This window comes from Hyalella azteca, unplaced genomic scaffold, assembly GCF_000764305.2.
Source record: "Hyalella azteca isolate HAZT.00-mixed unplaced genomic scaffold, Hazt_2.0.2 contig6811, whole genome shotgun sequence".
Lineage (NCBI taxonomy): Eukaryota > Metazoa > Arthropoda > Malacostraca > Amphipoda > Hyalellidae > Hyalella > Hyalella azteca.
In genome coordinates this window covers 673618-697255 of record NW_025936959.1, presented here as the reverse complement: position 1 = coordinate 697255, position 23638 = coordinate 673618, and the positions used below count along the sequence as shown (strand labels likewise).

General features: G+C 38.8%; 2 protein-coding genes across 2 annotated transcripts; one reads left to right on the top strand and one right to left on the bottom strand.

The window, feature by feature from the left end:
• The first annotated feature begins 4167 nt into the window (after positions 1-4167).
• LOC108677238 lies at positions 4168-6128 on the top strand. Its single transcript, XM_018165434.2, has 2 exons — positions 4168-4225; positions 4982-6128. The coding sequence occupies exon 2, from the start codon at positions 4997-4999 to the stop codon at positions 5651-5653; it is 657 nt and encodes a 218-aa protein (XP_018020923.2). The 5' UTR covers positions 4168-4225; positions 4982-4996; the 3' UTR covers positions 5654-6128.
• Positions 6129-8695: 2567 nt separating this feature from the next.
• On the bottom strand, positions 8696-18273 carry LOC108677237. The gene is made up of 11 exons (XM_018165433.2): positions 18079-18273; positions 17696-17919; positions 16975-17060; positions 15805-15968; positions 13856-13984; positions 13535-13690; positions 13217-13309; positions 12536-12662; positions 11712-11841; positions 11360-11434; positions 8696-10568 (listed from the first exon to the last, which is right to left on the bottom strand). The coding sequence occupies exons 1-11, from the start codon at positions 18143-18145 to the stop codon at positions 9480-9482; spliced, it is 2340 nt and encodes a 779-aa protein (XP_018020922.1). The 5' UTR covers positions 18146-18273; the 3' UTR covers positions 8696-9479.
• Positions 18274-23638: the final 5365 nt, after the last annotated feature.

Here is a 23638-nt window from a genome sequence, read left to right as displayed (position 1 = left end):
AAACACAAGTTCAACCTTGTGTACTTCTAATAATGCTAATCCCATTAAGGTATGGTCTGTTTCTATGAAATAATCTGGGAACCTGAGGCGACCAAAGAACGAAAAACATGATCAAAGATTGTTTTTTTTTTCTCGCTCGCCTCTTGATGACAAAGGCGAGGCTCACATATCACTGACGACGATTTAGCGTATCAAGATTTCATGACCATTTGAGATGCCTCTTTCCCCAAGGGACTCAAACTGACCATCTGAACTCCTAAGCATGATCTTGTTTGAGCCCAACATGGGTCATTCGCAGTCGAACTTTCGTTGGGTTCAGTTCTTTCCCGTGTGCTGTGAAAGCTGTACGTGTTTTCCTGCATCCTGCATATACGATAAATCGAGTGAAGTGTTTGGTGCTTCTACAAAACATTTTGCTGAATATTGAGTAACCTTCATTTGGTTGTGTTGTTTAGTCTGCATTATGGAGCCTTTATATTGCAATCATCAGGAAAATGATGATGATGGATTATACGTAAATAACCCGTGCGCGAGTGCGAAACACGATTCCATTGTCAACAATCACCTGTACGGAAACCTACTACAGGCGATGCTCGCAAAAGACGGAGTCAATTTGTGTGATTCCTTAGATGAACACACCTACGAAAGTGTTGAAGATTTACAGTTGAGTGAAATCGGAATCCAATTAGATCAAAATTGTCATATTACCTCGCAAAATAGTCGTCTTCACTTCAAAGTCAGTAACAATACAAATATTGAAACCAAACATGACTTTACGACACCTCCGGGCCTCGCCAAGCGTCCTGGAATCGAAGTGGAATCTAGAAACCGAGTTTACGCTGATATGTCTGCTTTCAGGAGCCAAACGCCCTTTGCAAAACAAATACTACAATTTCGCCCACGTGCTTTAAGCAATGATTACCAAAACCCCGAACAGCTGCAGCAGCAGCATCGTCTCATAGGTAGAGATCCGTTTCTCCATCACGCCAACCAATGCGTTCCAAAAATTACACCTGTTGTTGCCACAAAAATTGTACCTGTTGTTACCACAAAAAAACAAAACTGCACCTACAAACGACGTGATAAAAACAGTACAGCCCGTGACACATCATCGCAGCCGCGGGCCCACTCGTCATCTGCAAGAAGCCATTCCAGGACCCAGGACAGGTTACTGGCGTACGCCTCCTTCTCTCGCACCATCAACTCTTCGAGCGTCTCGAAGCTTGAAGGGCAACCAAGTCGACCAGATGAGAACGTTGATTTAGGAAATTCCGGGTTTCAAATTAACTTTAATTGCGGAGGACTTCAAACGACGTCTTCGCCAAGTCCACGATACATCTCACGAGCAGAGTATGCTCGTCGTCATGATCTACTCCACGTTTTTGAACAGAAGCAAGAAGAAGAAGATCAGAAAACACGTTGGCAAGAAATTTCCGAAGGTATTTTTGCCTGTATTGGGGGAATTTGTACGCCGGATGAAAGCTGCTCGTGCAAGAAGAGCAATACAAGACCTCAAATCAACAACGCATCAGTTAAAAATCAGACGATCATACAAGTTAATATCAACGAAACGCCCTCGAATGCCCATCAAGGCACTTCGTTTCCAGCACAACCGCGACGCGTTCCTCGGAATGATATAGTAAAAAATCATCACTTAGCGAAGCTGCTAGAAGCAAATGTGCAGCCTTCTGTGTCCAGGACCAGGAGAAGCACTGAGAAACCCAAGCTTCATTAAAGTGCTCCAGGCTGATCTTCATTCTAAGGAAGGTGAGAAACCCTGTTCTGAATTTAATACCTTTATGCTGATAGCTTTGTCTGTTGATCAAATAAATTAGGGGCAATTTTTTATAACAAATTACTTAATTTGTCAGCCATGTTATTACAATTTTGTGCGCCTATTAAAACCGGTCAAGTATATTCGGTTCATTAACACAATAAAAATGTAACCCTCATAGTAACATGTTGCTATATATAGTCTCTCTCCATTCAGTATCATGCTTGCGTGGTGAATTCAAGCAGTGCTTTAGCACCAATATTTATAGTATTGATTTTAGTGCGGCTCTAGATTTTGCAATTAATTTTTTGCTGACCTACGCTCCGGAATGATTCGCATTAGATTATGTAAGGAGCAACTCTTGTTTTTTCTGAAGCGTAAAATTGAACGCGGTTGAATAATTATATTGAATCACAACCATTGAAACTGCAAGGCTGCTTGCATCTTCCAATGAAACTCATGACCCCAAGTCACGTATAATTTTCATAAAGTAATATTATTGAAAATGAATAATATATTAACGAATATTATTGAATATCATTTCATTGGAAAATGCTAAAAAGAAATATTGTGATTCATGTGTCTTTTTGTTTATATGGCACCGCGGGATCATATATACGAGTATATTATTATGCAGATGAATTGCGACGTAGATATCCGTGAGGTCAGGCTTGAAGCAAGCATAAAGTTAACTGAAATTTCGAAATATTAAAGAGATGAGAGTATCGGGTTTCAATTTGAAGCCGATGTAGGGGTTAGATGCATGGTTGAACTAACTTTAGAGGAGTCCGCCCAAAACATATATTTCGCGAATTATTGCGTCTCAGCTACTTAAACAAATGCGAATTCGGTAACATTCACTCAGTTTTGCTATACAGGGTGTCCAAAAAAATCATACTCACCTTTGAATGGCTGTAACTCGAAAAGTAATAGAGTTAAAAAATTTGGAAGGTCGGGATTTGTTCCCTATGGTTTTTCTCTATCTCTCCACCAAAAATCAGACAGATCAATGTAGCCATAAGCGTTTGATAGAACTTTCAGTGACATGTGCTAAAATCGTGCTTGCGCAAAGTTTTAGTAAGATCATTTTGCATAATCATTACGTTGTCTTGACATGTTTTCTTTTCGCTGTTTGATTTTTAGCACATTTTCTCATTTATGAAAAAATTCACTATTGTGCTCGCCATGTCCGTCTGTCCGTCCGTCCGTCTGTCTGTCCGTCTGTCTGTCCGTCCGAGACTTCATGTTTTCGTCGACGAGAAAAGGTGCTCTCTGTCACTCACTGCAGTGAGTACAGAGTTCCATTTTTTGTATCTTTGGTGAGACGAAAACATGGCAATCGTTGGTGAGAGGCAATCATGACAATCTTTGGTGAGACACAATCATGACAATCTTTGGCGAGACACAATCATGACAATCTTTGGTGAGACACAATCATGACAATCTTTAGTGAGAGACAATCATGGCAATTTTTGTTGAGAGAGAATTTCAAAACCAAAGATTACCTCTTACCAAAGATTGCCATGTTTTTGTCTCACCAAAGATACAAAAAAATGGAACTCAGTACTCACTGCAGTGAGTGACAGAGAGCGCATTTTCTCGTCGACGAAAACAGGAAGTCACGGACGGACAGACAAACGGGCAGAAGGACGGACGGACAGACGGACATGGCGAGCACAATAGTGCATTTTTTCATAAATGAGAAAATGCGCTAAAAATAAAACAGGGAAAAGAAAACATGTCAAGACAACGTAATGATTATGCAAAATGATCTTACTAAAACCTTGCGCAAGCACGATTTTAGCACATGTCACTGAAAGTTCTATCAAACGCTTATGGCTTCATCGATCTGTCTGATTTTTGATGGAGAGATAGAGAAAAACATAGTAAACAAATTCTGACCTTTCAAATTTTTTAATTCTATTACTTTTCGAGTTACATCCATTCAAAGTTGAGTATCGTTTTTTTGGACACCCTGTATACGATACATTTGAAATATTAGTGTTGCGATAAACGATATATATTATTTTTAAATAAAATCACTACGGTCAACACGACAAACAACTTCATATTAAATATCTTAATTTGGAGGATTATAATCAATAGTTAATATCTCGAAACACGATGCTTTAAAAATGTCCGACCCCACGAAAATACTTCTCTCGTAAATTGTGCCTGCTGAAATAACAATGCCTGTCGGTTCATGGAATATTTGTTATGGATACAATGAATGTATTCATCAACACATACTCGACATTTCATTGTATAAAATTCTATATCACCACAGATAGCTTATCAACAGACATGGTCATCACATGGCAGCTTATCATATCTTCGTTATCTCTAACACTAAACGATGTGAGCCTTGACTTGAACAATTTGTATTGCGCTGTTACAGTTACGGATGTGCGTCACTCACACGTGCAAGTTTGTCATTGCGTTGGCTTGAAGGTAACAAGCATTATTATTTTTTAATTTTGTTAGCCTTGATCATATTTTATTTTCTTCTATTCCTACTTTTGATTTAAAGGTGATGAACCGCTTATCTTCTAAAGAATTGAAAAAAAATCTATTGTATTTTTGTTGTTTTAATCACATCACAAGTGCAAAGTTCTAAAGTTCTTCCCCTTAAAAACATCATAGAAATCAGGGGAAATTTGGTGCCATATGACATTATTCATTTTTCTAGTCAGTAAAATTGGTCGTCGAAGCTGAGTTTTTCCATAATTATATAGAATAAAAAAGAAGTTTAGTTGGCTAACATATCCCATTGAATGACAAAGGCCGTTGAACTTATTGTATATTAGAACTTATATTATTGTATATTAGAACTTATTGTATATTCATAGCATAAGTTGAGTGAACCACTTAGGATTGTTCGATTCAAGTTTCTTATAAGTTTGTAATGAATGTGTGTAGTAAGTTGCACAAGCTATGAATGAATTGAAAGTAAACTCAAAGCTTGACTATAATGAACACACACTCTATAACATGAACACGCAGCAAAAATATCGAGTTAGAGGATAAATATATCGAGTTAAAGGATAAAGTTAAAGGATAAATAAATTGCATCACATATTAATTTTGTTATGGCGTAGTTCTTCTTCGGCTTTCGTATTGGTTCCACCTGCAGGGCACCGAATTTGATATTCATTTACTATGTAAAATTTTCTAAACGTCTAATTTCTTTTCATCTTTTTTCTACAGGAGAGAGCCGTGAAGATGCTGAGTTCGCAATTCTATCCGGATGATGACTTCGATTTGGACGATGGCTTGGATTTTGGTCAATTTGAATACAACAATCAACCTTTCCAGCGACTGTCACACCATGACAGCAGACACCACACCGATAACTACCAAAGAAACGATGGGCATTTTGCCCGAGATCAACTGAACAGAGGAAGTTTCTACCACCAAGACAACACTTACGCAGCACAATATAATGAAAATATTGTGATGAAACCTCGTCCTGAGTACTATGATATTCCTTTTGAAACTAGAGACCGTTTTGATAACAGGAATTCTTACAGAGAAACAGACTGGTCCGCACATAGATTCCGTGAAAGTAGACCAGCGCAAAGCTCGGGGCTAATGGAGGGCAACTACAGAAAACCGCATAGCGACCATTTCAGGCGAGAACCCAAGAGGAGGTCCTGGCGTGACTCCGGCTTCGATGACTTCGAAACAAGGAGCTACAGACCTCCGACAGCAGCGACCTCTCGAAGTACTCACGGAAGATCAGGACGTAAACACGGAGTGCCCAAGAAAGAAAAACATCGAAGGTTTCCGTCTCCTGACGCCAAAACCCCGGTCATCCCTCTTCCAGATTACGACGGTGCGGATACCGGAGCGAACTATGTTCCAGAGCCGGACTACTAGAGTTGTAGTCGGAATCGCAGCCGTTGGCTTGTTGCAACAAGGCTTTCTACAAATACAAATAAATAATTCGTGTAATTGTGCCGTACAGCAGTATTAGTAATTGAAATGTTTAGCAGTTACGTTGTCTAAGTTTTTTTTTTCTAGGTGCAGCCGTGGCTACAGATTCATTACACCCTATTTGTAACGACTTTTCAATCCACAACCAATCAAATGTATATAGAATAAAAATAATGTGAGTGACGATGAAAATATAATGTCGTGCTTCATGTCCAAGTATCTTCCGCTTCGGCAATTTTACTGAAAGACGAAGAAATTGTTATTTTTTGTTTACTTCCAAGAACGAAACCGAGTGACATCATGACATGGAATATACAACGAAACGCGAAACGTTCTATTTTCATTAGTAGCATTATGACGAATTACACAAGCTGTTTTTTTAGGATACTTAAGGTAATAAATATAATTAACCTGTCGATTTATCTTTTATTTTTCATCGATGAAATTGAATTTTCTAGGCGATTATCAATAATTTTACAATTATTCCATAATTGTAATAGATCGCACTTCCCCAACTCATTTTTTCTAGAATAGTTTTCTAGCATAAATTTTGATGCCAGTGCAATGTAACAGGTGATGATAATATCCCTGCGACGATGCATAGTACATTAGTACATAATAAAGAATGTAACTCAGTACTCACTGCAGTGAGTGACAGAGAGCGCATTTTCTCGTCGACGAAAACGTGAAGTCACGGACGGACAGACAGACGGACGTGGCGAGCACAAAAGTGCATTTTTTCCATAAATGAGAAAATGCGCTAAAAACAGGAGTATTAATCGGTTAACCTGACCTAACACGGAAGTTTGTATTTGATTTATTTGTAACCCGCTTTTGAGCGTCGTTCCGATGTAACTAAGCCACTTGGAACAGACGTATTAGGCTAGCTGATTTCGACGGTTTCATATGAGTGATGCCCATGATCAAATGCATCGTAGCATAGATACCATACCAACGATTCAGATAACTGTTATCCGCGATACCAGGCTTGAAACAAACCACGGAAATACTCCAATTTTATGGAGCTGAAAGAATTATGTTGAATGGAAGTTAAACGTACCTATTCTACTGGCATACTAAATGAGAGAACCTGGAAACTGATAAATTTACGGTGTTATAAGCAGTGTTGAGAATTTGAAATTTTCGATCCTAAGTTCAAACAAGAAGCTAGACGCTTGATTATTCTTGAGGAGACAACATGACGTTAGACAACACACAATCATCAGTACAAGACAGTACAATTTTACAACACTTCTCTTTAACTTCCCTTCTTGTTGTTTGCTGGTTTGTTTCTTTCTTCGTCTGTTATAAATCTTATAATCGATATTTAACACACTTCTACCTCTCCAATCGAAATGAAATTTTGCACACTTTCATAAAGTCGGAGACAATGCGTGAATCAATTGACAGAATAAATAATATAAAAAATTTAATTGTTTCTAAAATATTTTTCAAAAACTTGCGAACTATTTTTTATATTTAAAAATAAAATAAGAAATTCATTGCAAGTCTTTAGAAAGTAATTTTTATAGGCATATTATTCGTCTATTTACTCGATTTTTTCGGAATTACTAGTCCTTTAACACAAGGTCATTAACTCACTCGGTTCGCTATATCACACGCCTTTATTGTGTAGCTAAGTTATACGGGAACCTCCAAGCTACGTCCTGCCTTAAAAATAGATTCTCTTATGCGTATTACATAAAGATTTAAATTTTACTCCAACTGTTACCCTTCTCAGCATTGCATAGCCTTTATTGTGAACACGTGCGAAATAGAAGAATCCGAAGAGCTAGCATAAAATATCTTCAGCACAAACTTTGCCACTAATCAAAAAATCCAACTACATAGGGACACGCACTTACTACATATCCCACACAATACTAATACGAACTTAGGCAGACAATTGTAATAAATACTCGACACAACCTCAAACTTCGTACAATTCCTCACGAGAATCGGCAATTGCATCAGGGCAAACACTAGAAACTTTGGCACAATTTCAACGCTATGGCACATCGTTTAATGCTATGGGGACATCGCTAGAACGTAGGACACGTGCTTGAAAAAATGGCGAGCGATCATAAAGCTCACAGAGCTGCTATTAAACACGATTATATACAAACAACGGTCAGCGATGAAATAATCTGACTATCAGATAGCACCATAAGCGAAAGAAAAATTTTGGAATACTAATTTGTAATGAATTTCATAAACTGAAAAAGGAAAAATTTACATATCAACTCCTATAATGAACGCTAGAAATGCCTCTCAAAAACGCATTAGTTTCGAGCAGTTCGATTCTAGAGAATAAAAACTTTATTGGCCACAACATTAGCTATTTGACAGATAATAAATAAATGAGAAAACGTCAAATCAAACCCGAAATTTCACAGAACTTGCACCCAAGAAAGCATCGTAGACATTTACAAAATATTTAAAAACAAACACTAAGCCATGAAATTTCTACATCACCATAAGACAACCAAAGAATGCAGGAAATCGTGTGGTAAAGAATTCACATCGATGAAAAAGATCCATCGTTGAATATGAGTAAATATTTCAGAAAAATTGTAAATGGCAATAAAAGAAATGCCCATAATTAGTCAGTTAGTTGGCACATGTTTACTTGCGCTTCAGCTATTTAGCTATCCCGCACCGAAAGTTCAGATGAACATCACCAAAGAGGTGAAAGGTCTCAATTATCGTAAGTTTCTCAAATCAAACATTGTTCATCACCCACAAAGGGTGGAAGGTCTCAATTGTCCAGCCCGCTGAAGCTGGCTCGAAGAAAGCAGCGTTAGCATCATAAAAATACGAAGTGACAAGGAGGGACAGGTGAAAAGCAACAGAAACGAAGACACTCGAATAAGAGGTCGCTTACACAAAACGTCGGCCACCTGCACGAGAGAGACAGAGAAGGGTGATGTAAGGAATCCTACCTACATAATAACTTAACCCCACAACTGAGGCGCTCAGGAACAATGCCCCTAGGAACGCGAAGTCCCAGAGGACTTCTGACGAGCACAGACACGCGACAGAAGCTCCCCTGGGGAGTTTCATCATTAAAGCATGTTTTCAGGAATTGAATGATGCAGAAAATGCTCATTGCGTATTGCAATTAATAATTAGTGTTCCTGATAATTCATTGGCATAGGTATCGCATTAAAATGATCATCTTTTTCCCAAAGAAATAAAATCGCAAAATGATCAGGCCAGATAAAGCATTTGTAGAATATTGTCATTTTGCATTCAACTTCAATTTTTGTACGTCGTTGTAATAACTAAATTGTATATGATGATCACGAGTCCCATAAATGAAATGGCTTTATACCAAGTGGAAACCATGGCGAAGATAGTCTCGGATCAATTTAATCATGTGAGATCGAGCTCAATTCAACTCGGATCATCGAAGCGAGCGTTGTTGCATCAAAGCATAAAAAGACAACGGGGAACTGAGTGCATGGGTAAACTGTTCGCAAGGATAATCGATCGCATGATTAGCCGAGTGTAAATGCAAATTGCGGTACAACAATACTTATTGTACTGCACAAATTATAGTCGTAACTGTATAGTTTAAATGAAGAGCAAGCTCACAGCAATGACAAATTAGTGTAATGAAGTGGGCAGCAACCTTTAAATGGAATATATACAATCGGAGCACACAAAATGAGCTGCAAGTATCGGCCAGTTAAGTAGAACAGAGAGCAGACGGACGTATGTAAGAGTTAGTGAAGACCATGAAGTAAGCAACAGCGGCAAGTTAAACTTAAAGTGAGCAAGATGAGGTAGCAGAAGACATGGAAGCAGATGATTCAGAAGACGGTGCAGGGCAAGAAGGCGATGAGCTGCTCAGTCCTACAAGACGGGAAGAATCGTGCTTGTCAATGGCCGCTGAGGGAGTGACCTGACATTCACTGTGCACTGAAGCAGTGGTTGGCAGCCCCATCGTACCAGCTTTATCGCGCGCATTGCGGGGACGAGAATATAAGTTTGATGCTACTCGGTTGTATTTCTCTGTAGCGTTGAGTTCCAAGCGTGGATTGTCTGAAGAACGTGATTCGGTTGTGTTGTCAGGAGACGTGTGGTTTGCTGGAAGCTCGCTCATCTCTGAGGATAGTGGCGGAAACTCCCCCATGTGAGATTTGTTCTGATTAGAAGCCATGGCGCTGCGGTTGTACGATGGATTGTATTCACCAGCAGGGCTGCGTGCTCTGCCTTGTCCAGGCAGTTGACTTGCTCTCACAACCAAAGCTTCGCTTAGGAGAGGAGTGTGGGCGCAGTCTGAACCTGTCCTCGCAAGTCTCTTTTTCTTAACTAACACTCTTTTTCTGCCTGGGGAAACTGAAAAGGTATGCCTGAGACCTGCTCGACGTGTTGGTAAAACATGCGCCTCAGTCTCTTCCGTGTTAAGAGAATGACATGGTACCGCTTCTCTAGAACCGGAAAAATTGTCCATGAACGAAGCCGTTGATCCAGACGAACTAGACACAAAATGAGCAGCTGAGGAGGATCCTTTGGTTGTTGGTACATTGACAGAGAAACTATTCGATGTGTTCGTGAAAAACGAATTATTTCCAGGAGAAGTCGTGGCAGAGGAATCCCACTTTTGAGGGACACTGGGTGCGGATACCGGGATGGAAAAGATGTATTCAGAGGCGCTAGCAGAGGTGGTGGGTGCTGTTCTCGAGCTGAATGTAAGAGGTCGAACAGATGCCACAGGACAGCGGCAGGGCAGGGCACTAGCAGGGATGCCGACCGACGTATGATTGACGTCAACATCCAGGCTATCACAGCGAGAGTAGTAGCGACCTCCAGAAATACTGAAGTATGGAGGTGGAGGGCCGCACACTGCTTCCTGTCAATGGTATTTCATATCATAAAAAACAATATTCTTCAGGAACACAGAGGATTATTATGATGGCTGAACATTATAAATTTATTATATATGTTTTTTTTTATGGAGTTACCGAAAGAGCTTCATATTAAAAAAATTCTCAATTTCTATTCAAGTTTAATGCTGTAAGAAGGAGTTGTAATTAAAACCCGAAGTCGTGAAGTGAGAAACGATAATGTTGCAACGCGTTAAAATGATACTAAGCCTCTCCTGTGGTATTGTAAAGCAATTGAAATAAGAACCTTTACCTTAAAGTTTAGTGGTAATTAAAATGATTACCTCATCTGTAACCATGCCAAAAATAACATTTGAAAACTAAAAATAGTGATATATTTCCTTTTTTTCATTTTTTCACCTGAGAAACTGAAACATTTTCAGTAATTGGTTTTAATTCCTTCACTGGTACAGTTTCAATATAATATATCTTAATAAAGAAAATTTAACAATATTTCTGATAATAAAACACTAATCCCGAAGGAGCTTCATTATTAAAATCCAATGCTACCGATGGTCAGTCGTTACAACGACAACTAACAGAAACTTCTCAGTAACTGGCCGCCACTCCATTTAAAGCTTTAGACTAATAGCTCCTGGTAATATTGACATTGTTGGTCGTAACATCACTTAAAACTGAAGTTAAAGTGAAGGATTTTATTGATGCGTAAGCTAGACTGAGTAAAGACAAGATGCGTACCCTAAATGAATTAGTAAATTAATGCGTAGATAAAAAAAAGGAACCGCAATAGACGTGCCTGATAAGAGGGCGGTGGGGCGGAGTGGGCCAGTGCGTTGCCAGCGCCCATGTTGTCATCACATCGCGACAGCCCCTGTACAGCGATATGTTTAGTCGGACACATCACGTGTTAACGTCAGGGATGAGATATGACGAAGAGAGTGTCACGAGAATGACAAGGTTCAGGAAAAATTATATAAAACAAATAAAGGACAGAAGACAAAATGATGGCGCAAAGAAGACAAAAAGGAGGCTAATGAAAACAAAGAGAAGGCGCCAGGAAGGCAGAAAGAACGAGTAAGAAAGTAAAAGAGAAGACACAAGGACGACATAGATAGTGCGTCATTAAGGCATAAAGAACGCGCAAGAACCTGTGGGAAGGCTGTGAACGCGACAGCGTGTCGGGCAGAGCAGCGCTCGTCAGCAGGGCCCCTAGACAAGCTCCCCCCAAACGACCACCAAGACCTTGACGCCGGCAACCCCACCGTGCTCATCATGTCACTGCAATGGTCGAATAACATTATTCTCATGAAAACACGCAACATAAATAAGTATAAATTAAGCCACTGCCCAACTCCTCCTCAATGTGTTAAATATCGATTATTATTATATATTAAAATCCTGAATAAATTCTCGTTTGAAAAAGGTTATTGACATCGCTGCAATAGTGGCATCTAAATCTCAGGATTACATACAATTGATGGTTGCCTCAACTTGTAGATTATGGGGTTGATTAAAGGGAAAGAAGACAATAAGTTTTATCAATAAAACAGGTAGAGTTGTCATTTCTAAATAGTAGAACATTAACCAGCTTCTTCTAATAACTCTCTCAAATCGTTGAAGCATGAAGCGAGCAACGACCAACATTTTCATAAGCAAACTAAAGTTACATGTATCGCTCAGCACACGTTAGAAAATACGTCACATCATCACCAGCACTGTACATTCTGTGCTTGTGAAGAGAATCATGCAGGAACGCAGGAATAAACTCCTACAGTTACCTATACCCTCACAACATTAACAAGCACCATGATCCACATACCATCACAATTGTAATGAACTAACTTACCATGGCAATTATAATGAACTAACTTGCCATGACAATTATAATGAACTAACTTGCCATGACAATTATAATGAACTAACTTGCCATGACAATTATAATGAACTAGAAATAAACATGAAGAATTCGTACCGGGAAGACTGCCGGCCCCAGGCGAGGGGAGTTAGCGACAAAGAGGAGGCAGAGTTTGGCCAGAAACGCCGCCGCAGCGTCAGCAGCAGGCACGCCGTGCAGATGTTCGCTAGCGCCACCAGCGTCCCTGTGGTTGATGGACTTTATTATCGTTATTTTTCTCATTGCGGACAGATTTTTCAAATTCAATTTTTGTAAATTTAAATTTATTTAAATTTGAGTTTTTAATTCAGTTGTGTTTAATATAGTTACTTTTAAAAAATGAAAATTTTCCGTGTAAAGCGGCAAGTTGGCTTTTAGCTTCATAACTACGTGCCTACGGTATATATAAAAAAACTGAGGGAACCATGAAAAAAATAATGCAGATAAGCAATCTGTCGTCAATGAAAGCGAGAATAGATGGGGAAGAAAGAAATTGATTATCAACCTGTTAGTGATTAGGTCACAGGAATATTTTTTGTAAAACAATATGCATAATCTATGACCTGCCAATGAGTGTTAAGATATAAATTTGAAACAACGGCTGATGGGACATCATGTATGGTCTAGTCATGTTGTACCTATATAACTAAGATCAATGCCAGGACACCTTCGTGCTAGTTCAGACGCAATAAATTTAAACCGGTGACATCAAGTGGTGCGGTCAGTGAGCTGAGGAAAGTTCTGCAGTAACATCCTCACCAATAAGCAGAGGCGACGGATCCGAGAAAATGCTCTCACGGGTGTGAGGGCGAGGACGCGTTGAGAGGTAGAACAGATCTTGGTCGAGAGCAGCTGAGAGGGAATAACGATTTATAATTATAAATTATAAAAAGATTATTAATTTGTTGCTTAAACTTGTAGTGTGACTCGTAGAAAACATCATGTTGGTCCACATAAATATAACAAATGAAGAAATAATGTAAATATGAGCTGACGGCAGCAGTGGATGGTCAGCATAATATCTCACCAGGATGTATGAGCTGACGGCAGCAGTGGATGGTCAGCATAATATCTCACCGGGATGTATGAGCTGACGGCAGCAGTGGATGGAAGGGTTCACGGAGCAGTTAAGAGGCTTGGTAACAGAAGAAGCAGGGCCACGGCAGCAACGAGATGGGTCCATACAACGGCCATCGTTGCATCGCAATTTATTGCGACAAACATCCCCCAAGCCTGGAATATAATAATGTTATCAACCAGTTTCTGGCATAAACTAAATCACAAAAATTAGATCAGTACTCAGTGCAGTGGAAAAAGGCTCCGACTACGGCTTAAATTTTTAATAAGCAAAAGCTCAACATATGGAGTAGGTAATCAATAACTTGTAACACTACTGACCACAGTGCTCTGCAAGCTCGTCTGTGCCCTGTGGACAATCTGGCTTGGCATCACACACAAATCGCAGCAGAATGCACTCGCCCGTGCTGCACTGGAACGATGACAAGCCACATCGCTGTACCACATCTCCTGCAATAATTATGTGCGTGAGAATCGTACTATAAAAACTGGCTTAAATATATACCTACCTACATGTGTCTCTGATTTTTTTATTAAGCTGGAAAAGCTGTCAATGATGTATACAGCCTCAGGTTTCTATCCAATTTTGAGAAATTTTTCAATTTCACTAACCAAATACCAGGTGATCATGAATAAAGTAGATAATATTGACAGTAGGTAATATTGAACATGTATTATGCATAGATGTTAAGAATGCTAAGAATGCGGCGCCGTTGTGTCGAGACCGTGGGAAAGGTTGTTTACATTGAAACGTTGGCGCTCAGCGTTGCGAGGGAAATTCCATTCGAAGGAATGTAGCGTCTACCGAGGGCTAGGCTTAAGTGTGCGCGACTCTAGCGAATATAAGGACCTCAGATTTCGCGCCAAGGGCTGTTGGTTCTACGGCGGAAACCGTCACGCACGTACGGTCTGCGGACGTAACTGCTGCGGCCGTGAGGCCGCGGTGTTACCGTTTCGAACATTGACGGTCGCGACTTGCGAGAAACTTGGACTCACCGAGGCAGTTACGATTCCTGTGAGCGCGTCAAACATATACAATGGACGGCTACGACTTCAATATATTATACGGTCAACATCATCACTACGGCTGCGACTTAGCCGTGATGACAACGCGGGCAGCCACGAGATGTACAACGATAATAACGCACGTCATCAGAAGATCCAAGTTTCGAGCTCTACACCAAGAATCATCAGTACGATACGGTCACGATTTCCATCAAGAAGAAGCGGTACGATTGTATTCATCTTCAACCGCCGAAGCACCGCATTGAGCTGAAGTAACATCATCGACAATGAAGACTACGCTACTATTCTGAAGTATGGTCATCATCAACTCTACGGCCAGACTGACCGTGAGACATCTATATCAACGAGATACGACAGCTATGGAGATAGAGCAACTGTGAAGAGAGACGCTTGCGGTACAGCTACAGTACGGCCACTTGAAATACGGCTGCGATGCGCGGGGACAGCCGCGGTACGGTCGCGGAACGTACAGCCGTAAAAATGTGCGCAAGTTACAGTCGTTTACAACAGTCGTACGGCTCAATGGAACTGCAACGGTTCACACGCTTTTTCCGGTAATATTAGATGATTTAATGATGTTAGCTTTGGACTTTTGATTGTGATCAGATCACCTTTTTCATGTACTAGAGATTTTTGTTAACGTAGGATGCGAACTTGAATTTCTCAATTTAATATGAAATGTATCAGTGTTTCATTAAAACCCTCTCTTTGCACTATATTTTGCCGGAACCTGTCCAAAAAGAGAACCGTATATCATCGTGCCACTCAAGCCCACTCGGCAACCACCTGGCAAAACGATAAGTAACGAATACCGGTATCTTGAACCTGAACCTGAACGTAACGTAAAATTGGTGGAGTAATCAATCCGATTCACCCAACTTTAATATATATGAGAAGCTAAGTAACGTCTCTTTTATTATATTTTTTTCCTATTTAATCAATCATTACAAGACCTCACTTTATATTGCACATATAGTATTGATAATTAATTGTGCCTCACTGAATCACAGACGAATACAAATAATAGCACAAGTGAGCAACCTAATCCTTATTGCGCATCAGTGAGCAACCTCCTCGATTAATACCTCATACCTAAATTAGTACAATAAAATACCATGCAATGAAATTCTGCACTGTTTAAAAAGAAACAAACAATAATGTAAAAAAATACTATTAAATTAAAACAAAAAAAAAAACAGTTCAGGCAACAGGAAAATTATGGGTTTATGGTGACATCGACTCACTGTGCAGAACCTGGAGCTGCACCACAGCAGAGCGCTGCAGCTGCGGCACTTCACAAGTGTAGTTGCCAGCATCAGCCTCCTGCAGCCGATGCACCAGCACACGCTTGCTTACAGCTCCCACCAGCTCTCCACTACCTAACTGTTCCTCACTCACGCGAGACACGCTGCACATCGAGGGCTCATCTATAGTTGCTATACTTAACATTAATATAAATACTGTTCAGTATGTTTATCAGCGAATCATTGGTTAGTTGCACACATTACACAGATGGACAAATAAATTGCTTGTATAATTCAAGACCATCAAATACAGTTGTTATAGGGATTATTGGTTATAATCACATCTATACCAAAAAATTTATCTACAAATTAGAAATTAAATTAATATGTAATGTACAGCAAATTAATTTTTTATGTACAGCAAATTAAAATTAAGCAAATTTAAATTAAGCAAATTAAAATTAAGCAAATTAAAAATTTGCTGTACATAAAAAATTAAAAGCTGCTAATGTCAACTGGATCCCGTGTCAACAATCTAAAACAAAACTTATGGCCCTTCAATAACTTGAAATTTGAGATTTCAAAATAACAGACAATAAACTTGATGAAGAAAACTTGTAAACACAGTAAATATTCGTGCAAAGGATTACAATGCAATACACATGGTGAATGGCCATGAAGCTCTTGTAGAGGAATTCCTTTAAAACCAACAATCCATACCAGCATGGTAAGATGGTAATAAATTACTAGGGTTAATTTTTCAACAAATTGTCAGATAACATGGAGAATTATTGGATACTCACTGGTTAGCAAGTCATATATAGAAACAAAATTTAAATAAAACCTACAAATTGACAGAACATAGGTCCATTACCAACATATTCACAAAATTTATCAATAAAATTATAAAAATTAACCTATTTTGGGAAAAATAGTGTTGATATAAGACCAGCATGAAATTTTGGGCCCCATTATGATACACGGATTCTCAGTTCAACAAAACCTTCAATTGAACGTACCATATATGCATTCAGATTATTAAAATAAATATCATTAAAAATGATATTCCATTACGGTACTACAGATCAAAATCCAGCTAATGCTATGAATCTTGGAGATAAAAAAATAGATTAACATGATTAATAAATGCATTGCTATTAGACAACTCACTCATTGATGGGGATAATCCATTGCAAGGAAGGTGTGTTCTCTTCCCAGTGAAGTCTCTGTGGCATGGCCAATCCTTTCTGATTCTTCTGTGGACAAAAAATCCAATTTTAGTTTACAGTGATAATGTAGTGAAGAAAATTAGATTGTACCAATTCAAAATTGGGTAGGTATGGTTTCACCCAATACTGTATAGGTACTGGGTTAGCTGTACCCCTTTAGCTGGAATGTGCAGAAAGAGCTAGAAATGTAATGAAGGTATATACAATTGGGTTCATAACACAAACACAATTACCGTTATCTATCATAAAAGAAGTCATAACTACATCAGTTCTGCATGATAAAGAATCCCACACAGGTTTGCACAACATTCACAAACATTTGCAACTAACTACCAGAATAAAAAAGGGCTCAGAAAAGAAGGGAATCCAAACTTCATTTCATTTAATTTCCAGATAGAGTACAATCATAAATTTCAATATCAATTTAAACAAAAAGTGAAATAAAATAAAAAAAAATTTTGGTTCATATGAGAAAATTATATGAAAATATAAATGGTACACAGTAAAACTTTTCCCAAACCAATGATATATTTAACTCATACATTCCAGTTTTACTCATACATCCACCTGTAATGTAAAGAATAAATATTAATACAAGAAGTTGGAGGTAGTAAAGCATATAATCATAAGGCTACTGAACACTATAAGCTTTCAAAACTAACTATCATGGTCTGGTGCATTGCAGCCCGCCTCATGATGTCTTGCATGGCGTCATCCGTAGACTGTGAATCATTTGATGTGTTGTTGAGAGGAGCGGGTGCAAGGGGCAGTAATGTACATGTGAGCGTCAGTGTCTCACCTACACCACGCACCACAGGCTGCTCCGATGGTGTCACCATTAGCTTCATTTCAGGGATTACCTCCACTTCAGCTTCAACTGAAGAATCTGGAATAATGACATTTTTGATTCACAAAACTGAAATCAATAGAATGGGAATCCCAAGATAGTAAAGATTGGATTGTTAGAACCATATTTACAAAATTACAAGGTACATATTTTTAGACCAATGGAATTAAAAATAAGTAAAGGCAGCTTAATACTCACCAGAATGCACATACTGTTTTTCAGTGAAGAAACCTAATACAAGCAAGAGGAACAGCAGTGAAGTCATGATTTAAGAAGCAATTTTATGGTTTATGACCTAAATTTGAATATGTTGGGACATTAATGATATGTTTTTGACAAAATTCAAGTCCATTTTAATATAAAAGAAAGGCTTTTAAATTGCTTTAGATAATCTAAAACAAGATAGTTATTAATGGTAAAAATATGATAAAATAAAAATTTAAAAACAAAGAAAAAAATGGTAGTATAACAAAATGATTAGGTATATTTTAAGACTTGTTAGTGTATTAGACACAGAAATAATTAGAATCCTGGTGCCTTCAGCCTCAAGCAAATCAAAGCTTAATTCAAAATTTTAAAAATTATCAAGATCTAGGGACCTAGGGTTGAATATATAGGTATATGATGTATATCATAGCCTATTCAGTATTCACTATCTGAGCCATGAGCCCATGACTATAGCTTTTCCACCATTTTTATACCTATAGTATAGGAATTAGGATTCCTGCTTATATAGGGTAAACGCGGTATATTCCGACACATTAAGGATGCATCGAGAAATGAAAAACTATAAAAAAAAACCGTATGCGTTACGTAAGTTCTGTTGCCTTCACATGACTCTCAAAACACTTCACTACGCGTCAGCAACGATGAAACGTCACAAAATGTTGCCATATTTATTAAAAAGCCTTTAGAATGGAAACCTACCAAATCCCTATATTCCGTCACTTTGTGTGGCAACATCCGACACGTGGTGAGTCGTATTGCGTCAGCGCTTCAAATTTAACTGATACGTATTGCCGACATCCACGTGTTCGAATTCCGTTTGCTGTGTGAGCTGTATTGGGATACAACACGGCTTTGAATTAGAACACTAACGAATATTGAACACTACTTAATTACGTTTTAATTAACAGCTATTAGGCTTTTAATTAAGCAAATTTCAATTTTTGTACAAAGCTTTGAACGATCTGTGTGTGTCCAATTCAAGTTGTGTCGGAATTAGTTTTCATGTGTCGAAATCCAACATCTCAACTTAATCATCTATTAATTTATTTACGACTTGAAATCAGCGAATACAAGTATACTTAAAGGATTCCTAATATATTCACAGACGTATTTAAAAGTCTCAAACCATAATATTCTTCCTATAAAAACAGTTATTCACTATTTGGTAGAGCAAGGTCAACTGTCAAATTTGACACATTTTTCGATGATCTCACCAGGTGGCATGCATTGTCTCTCTTTGGATCTCAATATTTTCCCACTAGATGGCCAAGACCTAGTGTTTTTGCAGTATTTTGACACGCAAATGTATGACGTCACCAACATTTCAACCATCAATGAACGCATGGAACTAAAACAAAGCTTAATATAAAGGAAAAACTAGAGAAGTGATGGAATTACCTACGCTGTCGGAATATACCGCGTTTACCCTACAACCAAACTGGAAAATTACACAGAAGCCACCTTCACCTATGATTATGAATGAGACAAAATAGCTAGCCTAGTACTACCTACATCCTACATGAACATGTGTTCATCTTGTGATTAAGTTTCCCCATTTAGTTCTGTAGTCTGTACCTACTAGCCCTTGATTAATTTTCTTAATCATAGGGAAAAAAAGTAAGAACTTTGAAATGCAATTCTGAACAAAAAAAAATGACTATAGGCCTAGCTAAATATTTGACCTGTAAATTTTTGAGAATTCTGCCTAATTTTCCAAATTAGATGATTAACCCTGCCTATGGGCAGCTATTCCTACCTAGCCAGGCTAGCCTAGCCTCATACTCAGTCTCAAGTCTCTAATGCTTTTGAATTACCTAGAATAGGCTAGGCTGGCTAGCTAAATCATCATGTATTAACTATCCAATAAATAGCCCAAACCCCGAAATTCATGGTGACAACTGACAAAGAATATTTTGTTGAACTTGAAAAATGAATGGCAGTGATCATAGCCTCATAGGTAGCAAGGTAGGTAGGTAGGAGTAGGACCGTTCATTAGTCATTATAGTCAAGTCAAATTTAGATCTGACTCTGACTCTGAGTACCATAGATTTCATCATCTTAGCTATCTTGAAAGTCTCTTCAGTCTTCACTCTCTTGGTTGCCACTTTTTCTATAGTTCACCAATATGATTCATTTTAAATCGCATTCACGCAAGAAAATCTCTAAAATTTCCTACTTTCTAGCAACATTAAATAAAAATAATTCGATTAAACAATAATAAACCCTAGGCCCAAGTTTTGCAATTAGGGCGAAGTTGGCACTTGGCAGGATCATCAGCTTCTTCTTTTCGGGGTGTCTACACTGGGACTGGGTAGACTTAAAGTTAAAGCCACAGGTCGAACTCGAGGTCGAGGACGGCCGTTGGGCCTGAGAAGGATCATCAGCTCCTAGCCCCTCACAATGACAATTGTTTTTTATAGTTGGTGTTAAGCCTTGTGGCGAGTGGCGACAAATGCGCCCACCAGCCTGTTCTCTGTCAGAATCACAATGACAATGACACAAACACGGAAGACGCCAAGACGGGACCTTCTTCGCCAAGATGTTGAGTGCTGCTTTTAGGCGACTGAAGTTACTAACTAGTAATATAACTGTAAGGCGCATCATCGACTGAATTGTTTGAGCCGTACAGGTACGCTCGAAAATAATATTCTTACTGTGTCGCTGCAAAAGGTAATTGTTTCACTCTTTGGCGGCTGTCATTGGGGCTGCGTTACGTACCTAAAAAAACTGGAATCATTCCAAATCGCTAAACGTATTAAACTAACTTACTAACGTCTCGTTCCCGAGTCCGGCCGTAAAATTGTCCGAGACGTTTCCGCTAAAGGAAATGTGCTCGCTCACGGGGACAAATTTTGAACAGGCTACCACAGCTACTGCTACGGTAGCCACCCGTTTGTATAAATTTTATTACAGTTCAACTCCAGAAGATAAATAATAGCTCCCATATTTTTCCAAACTGTCAGTCCAGTGTGTCGTTGAAAGCTGTAGAAATGCAAATGAGGTGGCATTTTTGTATCTTTTGTATCTCGTATTAATATTTCGCATTTCGGCAGTTAAAACGGTCAATACTCAATATTGCTGCCAGGGTGGCCCAGTGGTTAAAGTTCAGCTGAGTACCAAGATTGGAGCAGAGAGGTGCGGGTTCGATCCCCGCTCTGTGCGATAGTTTCTGGCCAGAATCGGCAAGGAGGCCGGGCGGTTTAGCAAAGCTAAATTGTAGCAGTGAGTTGGGAGTTTGAGACCGCAAAATGCTGTGAATGTTCTGCCATATTAAGAATCGGCGACAGACCTACGTCCTAATAAAATCTGAATCCGCTATTATTATATTATCATTACATCGGACCATCAGGGACCTGCCTCATGGTTGAATTAATGTATTAATTCAACCATGGACCTACCTAATCGACACTTTTCCGAACTCGCCTGCGGACTCAAACGCACAACTTAACTTTATGTAGACTGTAGAGGAACCCCGATGGGCGAATTATCTTAAATAATATTCATAAGATTTGGTAAACGTTAGTTCGAAAAATCTCCATGTAACGAATTTCGCCTTCATACGAACCAATTTCGATCGTGCAACTTATTTCCCATTTCTGGTGCATATTCCAGCCATTTATATATTCTTGTGCTTTTCGTTAGTATGCATATCTTAATTTGAAATGTTTCGGAAATTCTATTCCGCGTCTTCTTTGCTTTTTAATTCTTGTTTACCTTGCAATTTAAGCAGGCTAATAATGATAGAAGAACTCCTGACTATTTTATCACACCAAACAAACAGTCTTGCGTTGTAAGCATTGTTTCAATTTTATTCTTGTTCCTTGTTTATAGGAAGCATTTGCCTCAAATATTTTACCATACGAATTTTTTTATGCCGAATCTGGGATTGGAACGAACAAAGCTCCTACGTCAATATGTGTGGTACAAATGCAAATTAAATGTTACATCACAGCGAAAAATAACATAATTTCAATTTGTTATTGTTAGGCACATCTATGCACAAGTGGAATTATTGTCAGAAAATAAGAATGTTTTCTCCCTTTAAAACACGGCATCGCGTGACTAATACAAATATTCAAATGTTCACCAAATCGAAGAAGAGTATATCGTCCAAATTCGATAACATTCGAAATTCGCTGTAATTTTGCGCTCGAGCATAACGGTTTACAGACGGAAGTGTTTCGAAAATATTAGGATTATTGCTAAATTTCGAATAATCAGTGTAATTTCATCAATATTTATCCATAAGATAATATTCAGTCCAAGTAAATTATTGGTAAATAAATGTGCCCAAGTATCGACGAGTCAACAGGTATTCTACAATATCTTCGATTGCGTTATTCTCCACAAAATTGGTGGAGTGCGAGCCAACCGTGAAGCAAAGGGTTCGTCCACGTAGAGCATGATGCACGTCACCACCCTTTTCTATACAATGTTTTTAAGACCATTTTAGGCTATGTAACTCATATCATATTCCAATAACACCGTAATAAAGATTAGATGAATCAATGTGTAAGGACTATTTCTAACAAAATAGCGGGTTTTCCATAATGTAGTGTCAAGACCGAAGGTTACCTCGAAGGTGGTAGTGTGTGCGACGGGTTAGTTAGCCTCCTGCCTATTCAGATGCGTGTCCCGTATGCCAATTATAACCTATTATTCAACTGTGCTGTAAATAAACTGTATTTGAATAAATGCTCGTGGGAACAAGTTTTCATTAATACTCCGACGAAAACTCTTTATAGACTGACTTGGTGAAGAACCCGATCAAGTTATTACACAATGCATTTAAAAATTAGAGATTACACCAGACTCAGAGAATGCATCAGAGTGTACCAGTTCTTGCTTTAGCATTAACTTCTTATTTCATGGACAGATCAAACTACAGCATAGCGACATCACCTATCTTTAGGCATTACTGTCTTCACACATTCACAGCTGCCGCGTGTCCAGCCAGTTACACCCCTCGTGTCTGTTGTCGGGATAAAACTTCGGTTACCTGGCTAGACTCGCATTATTAGCTACAATTAGCTACCAGTATACAGACCAAATGTGCAAGTTTTCAATAGGTCCAGAAAAAACTAGGGTCCACTAATAATAATATAATGATAATAAAAGCAGCTTCAGCGTTTATAATGCCGTAGCCCGTAGACCTGTCGCCGATTTTTAACATAGCAGAAGTTCATTTCCAGCTTCTTGCTGTTTCGAACTCCCAACTCACTGCTTCAATTTTCCTTTGCCTAACTGCCCGGCCTCCTTACCGATTCTGACCAGAAGCTGTTGCACTGAGATGGGAACGAACTCGCACCTCGTACACAAACATTGTACTCTGAACTGTAACTACTGGCCACTCTGCCTCTCCACATCAAAGTTGAATTCATGAAAATTCCATATTTAGGTATCTCAAGCGTTGAAAAAAAAATCGTTTCCAAATTTCATTGATTCGTGGTCAAATGAATGAACGGGGAATCACCCACCGGCATCCTCCGAAATTTTCTATTTTGCCTACATACAGTACAGGTAGGACACG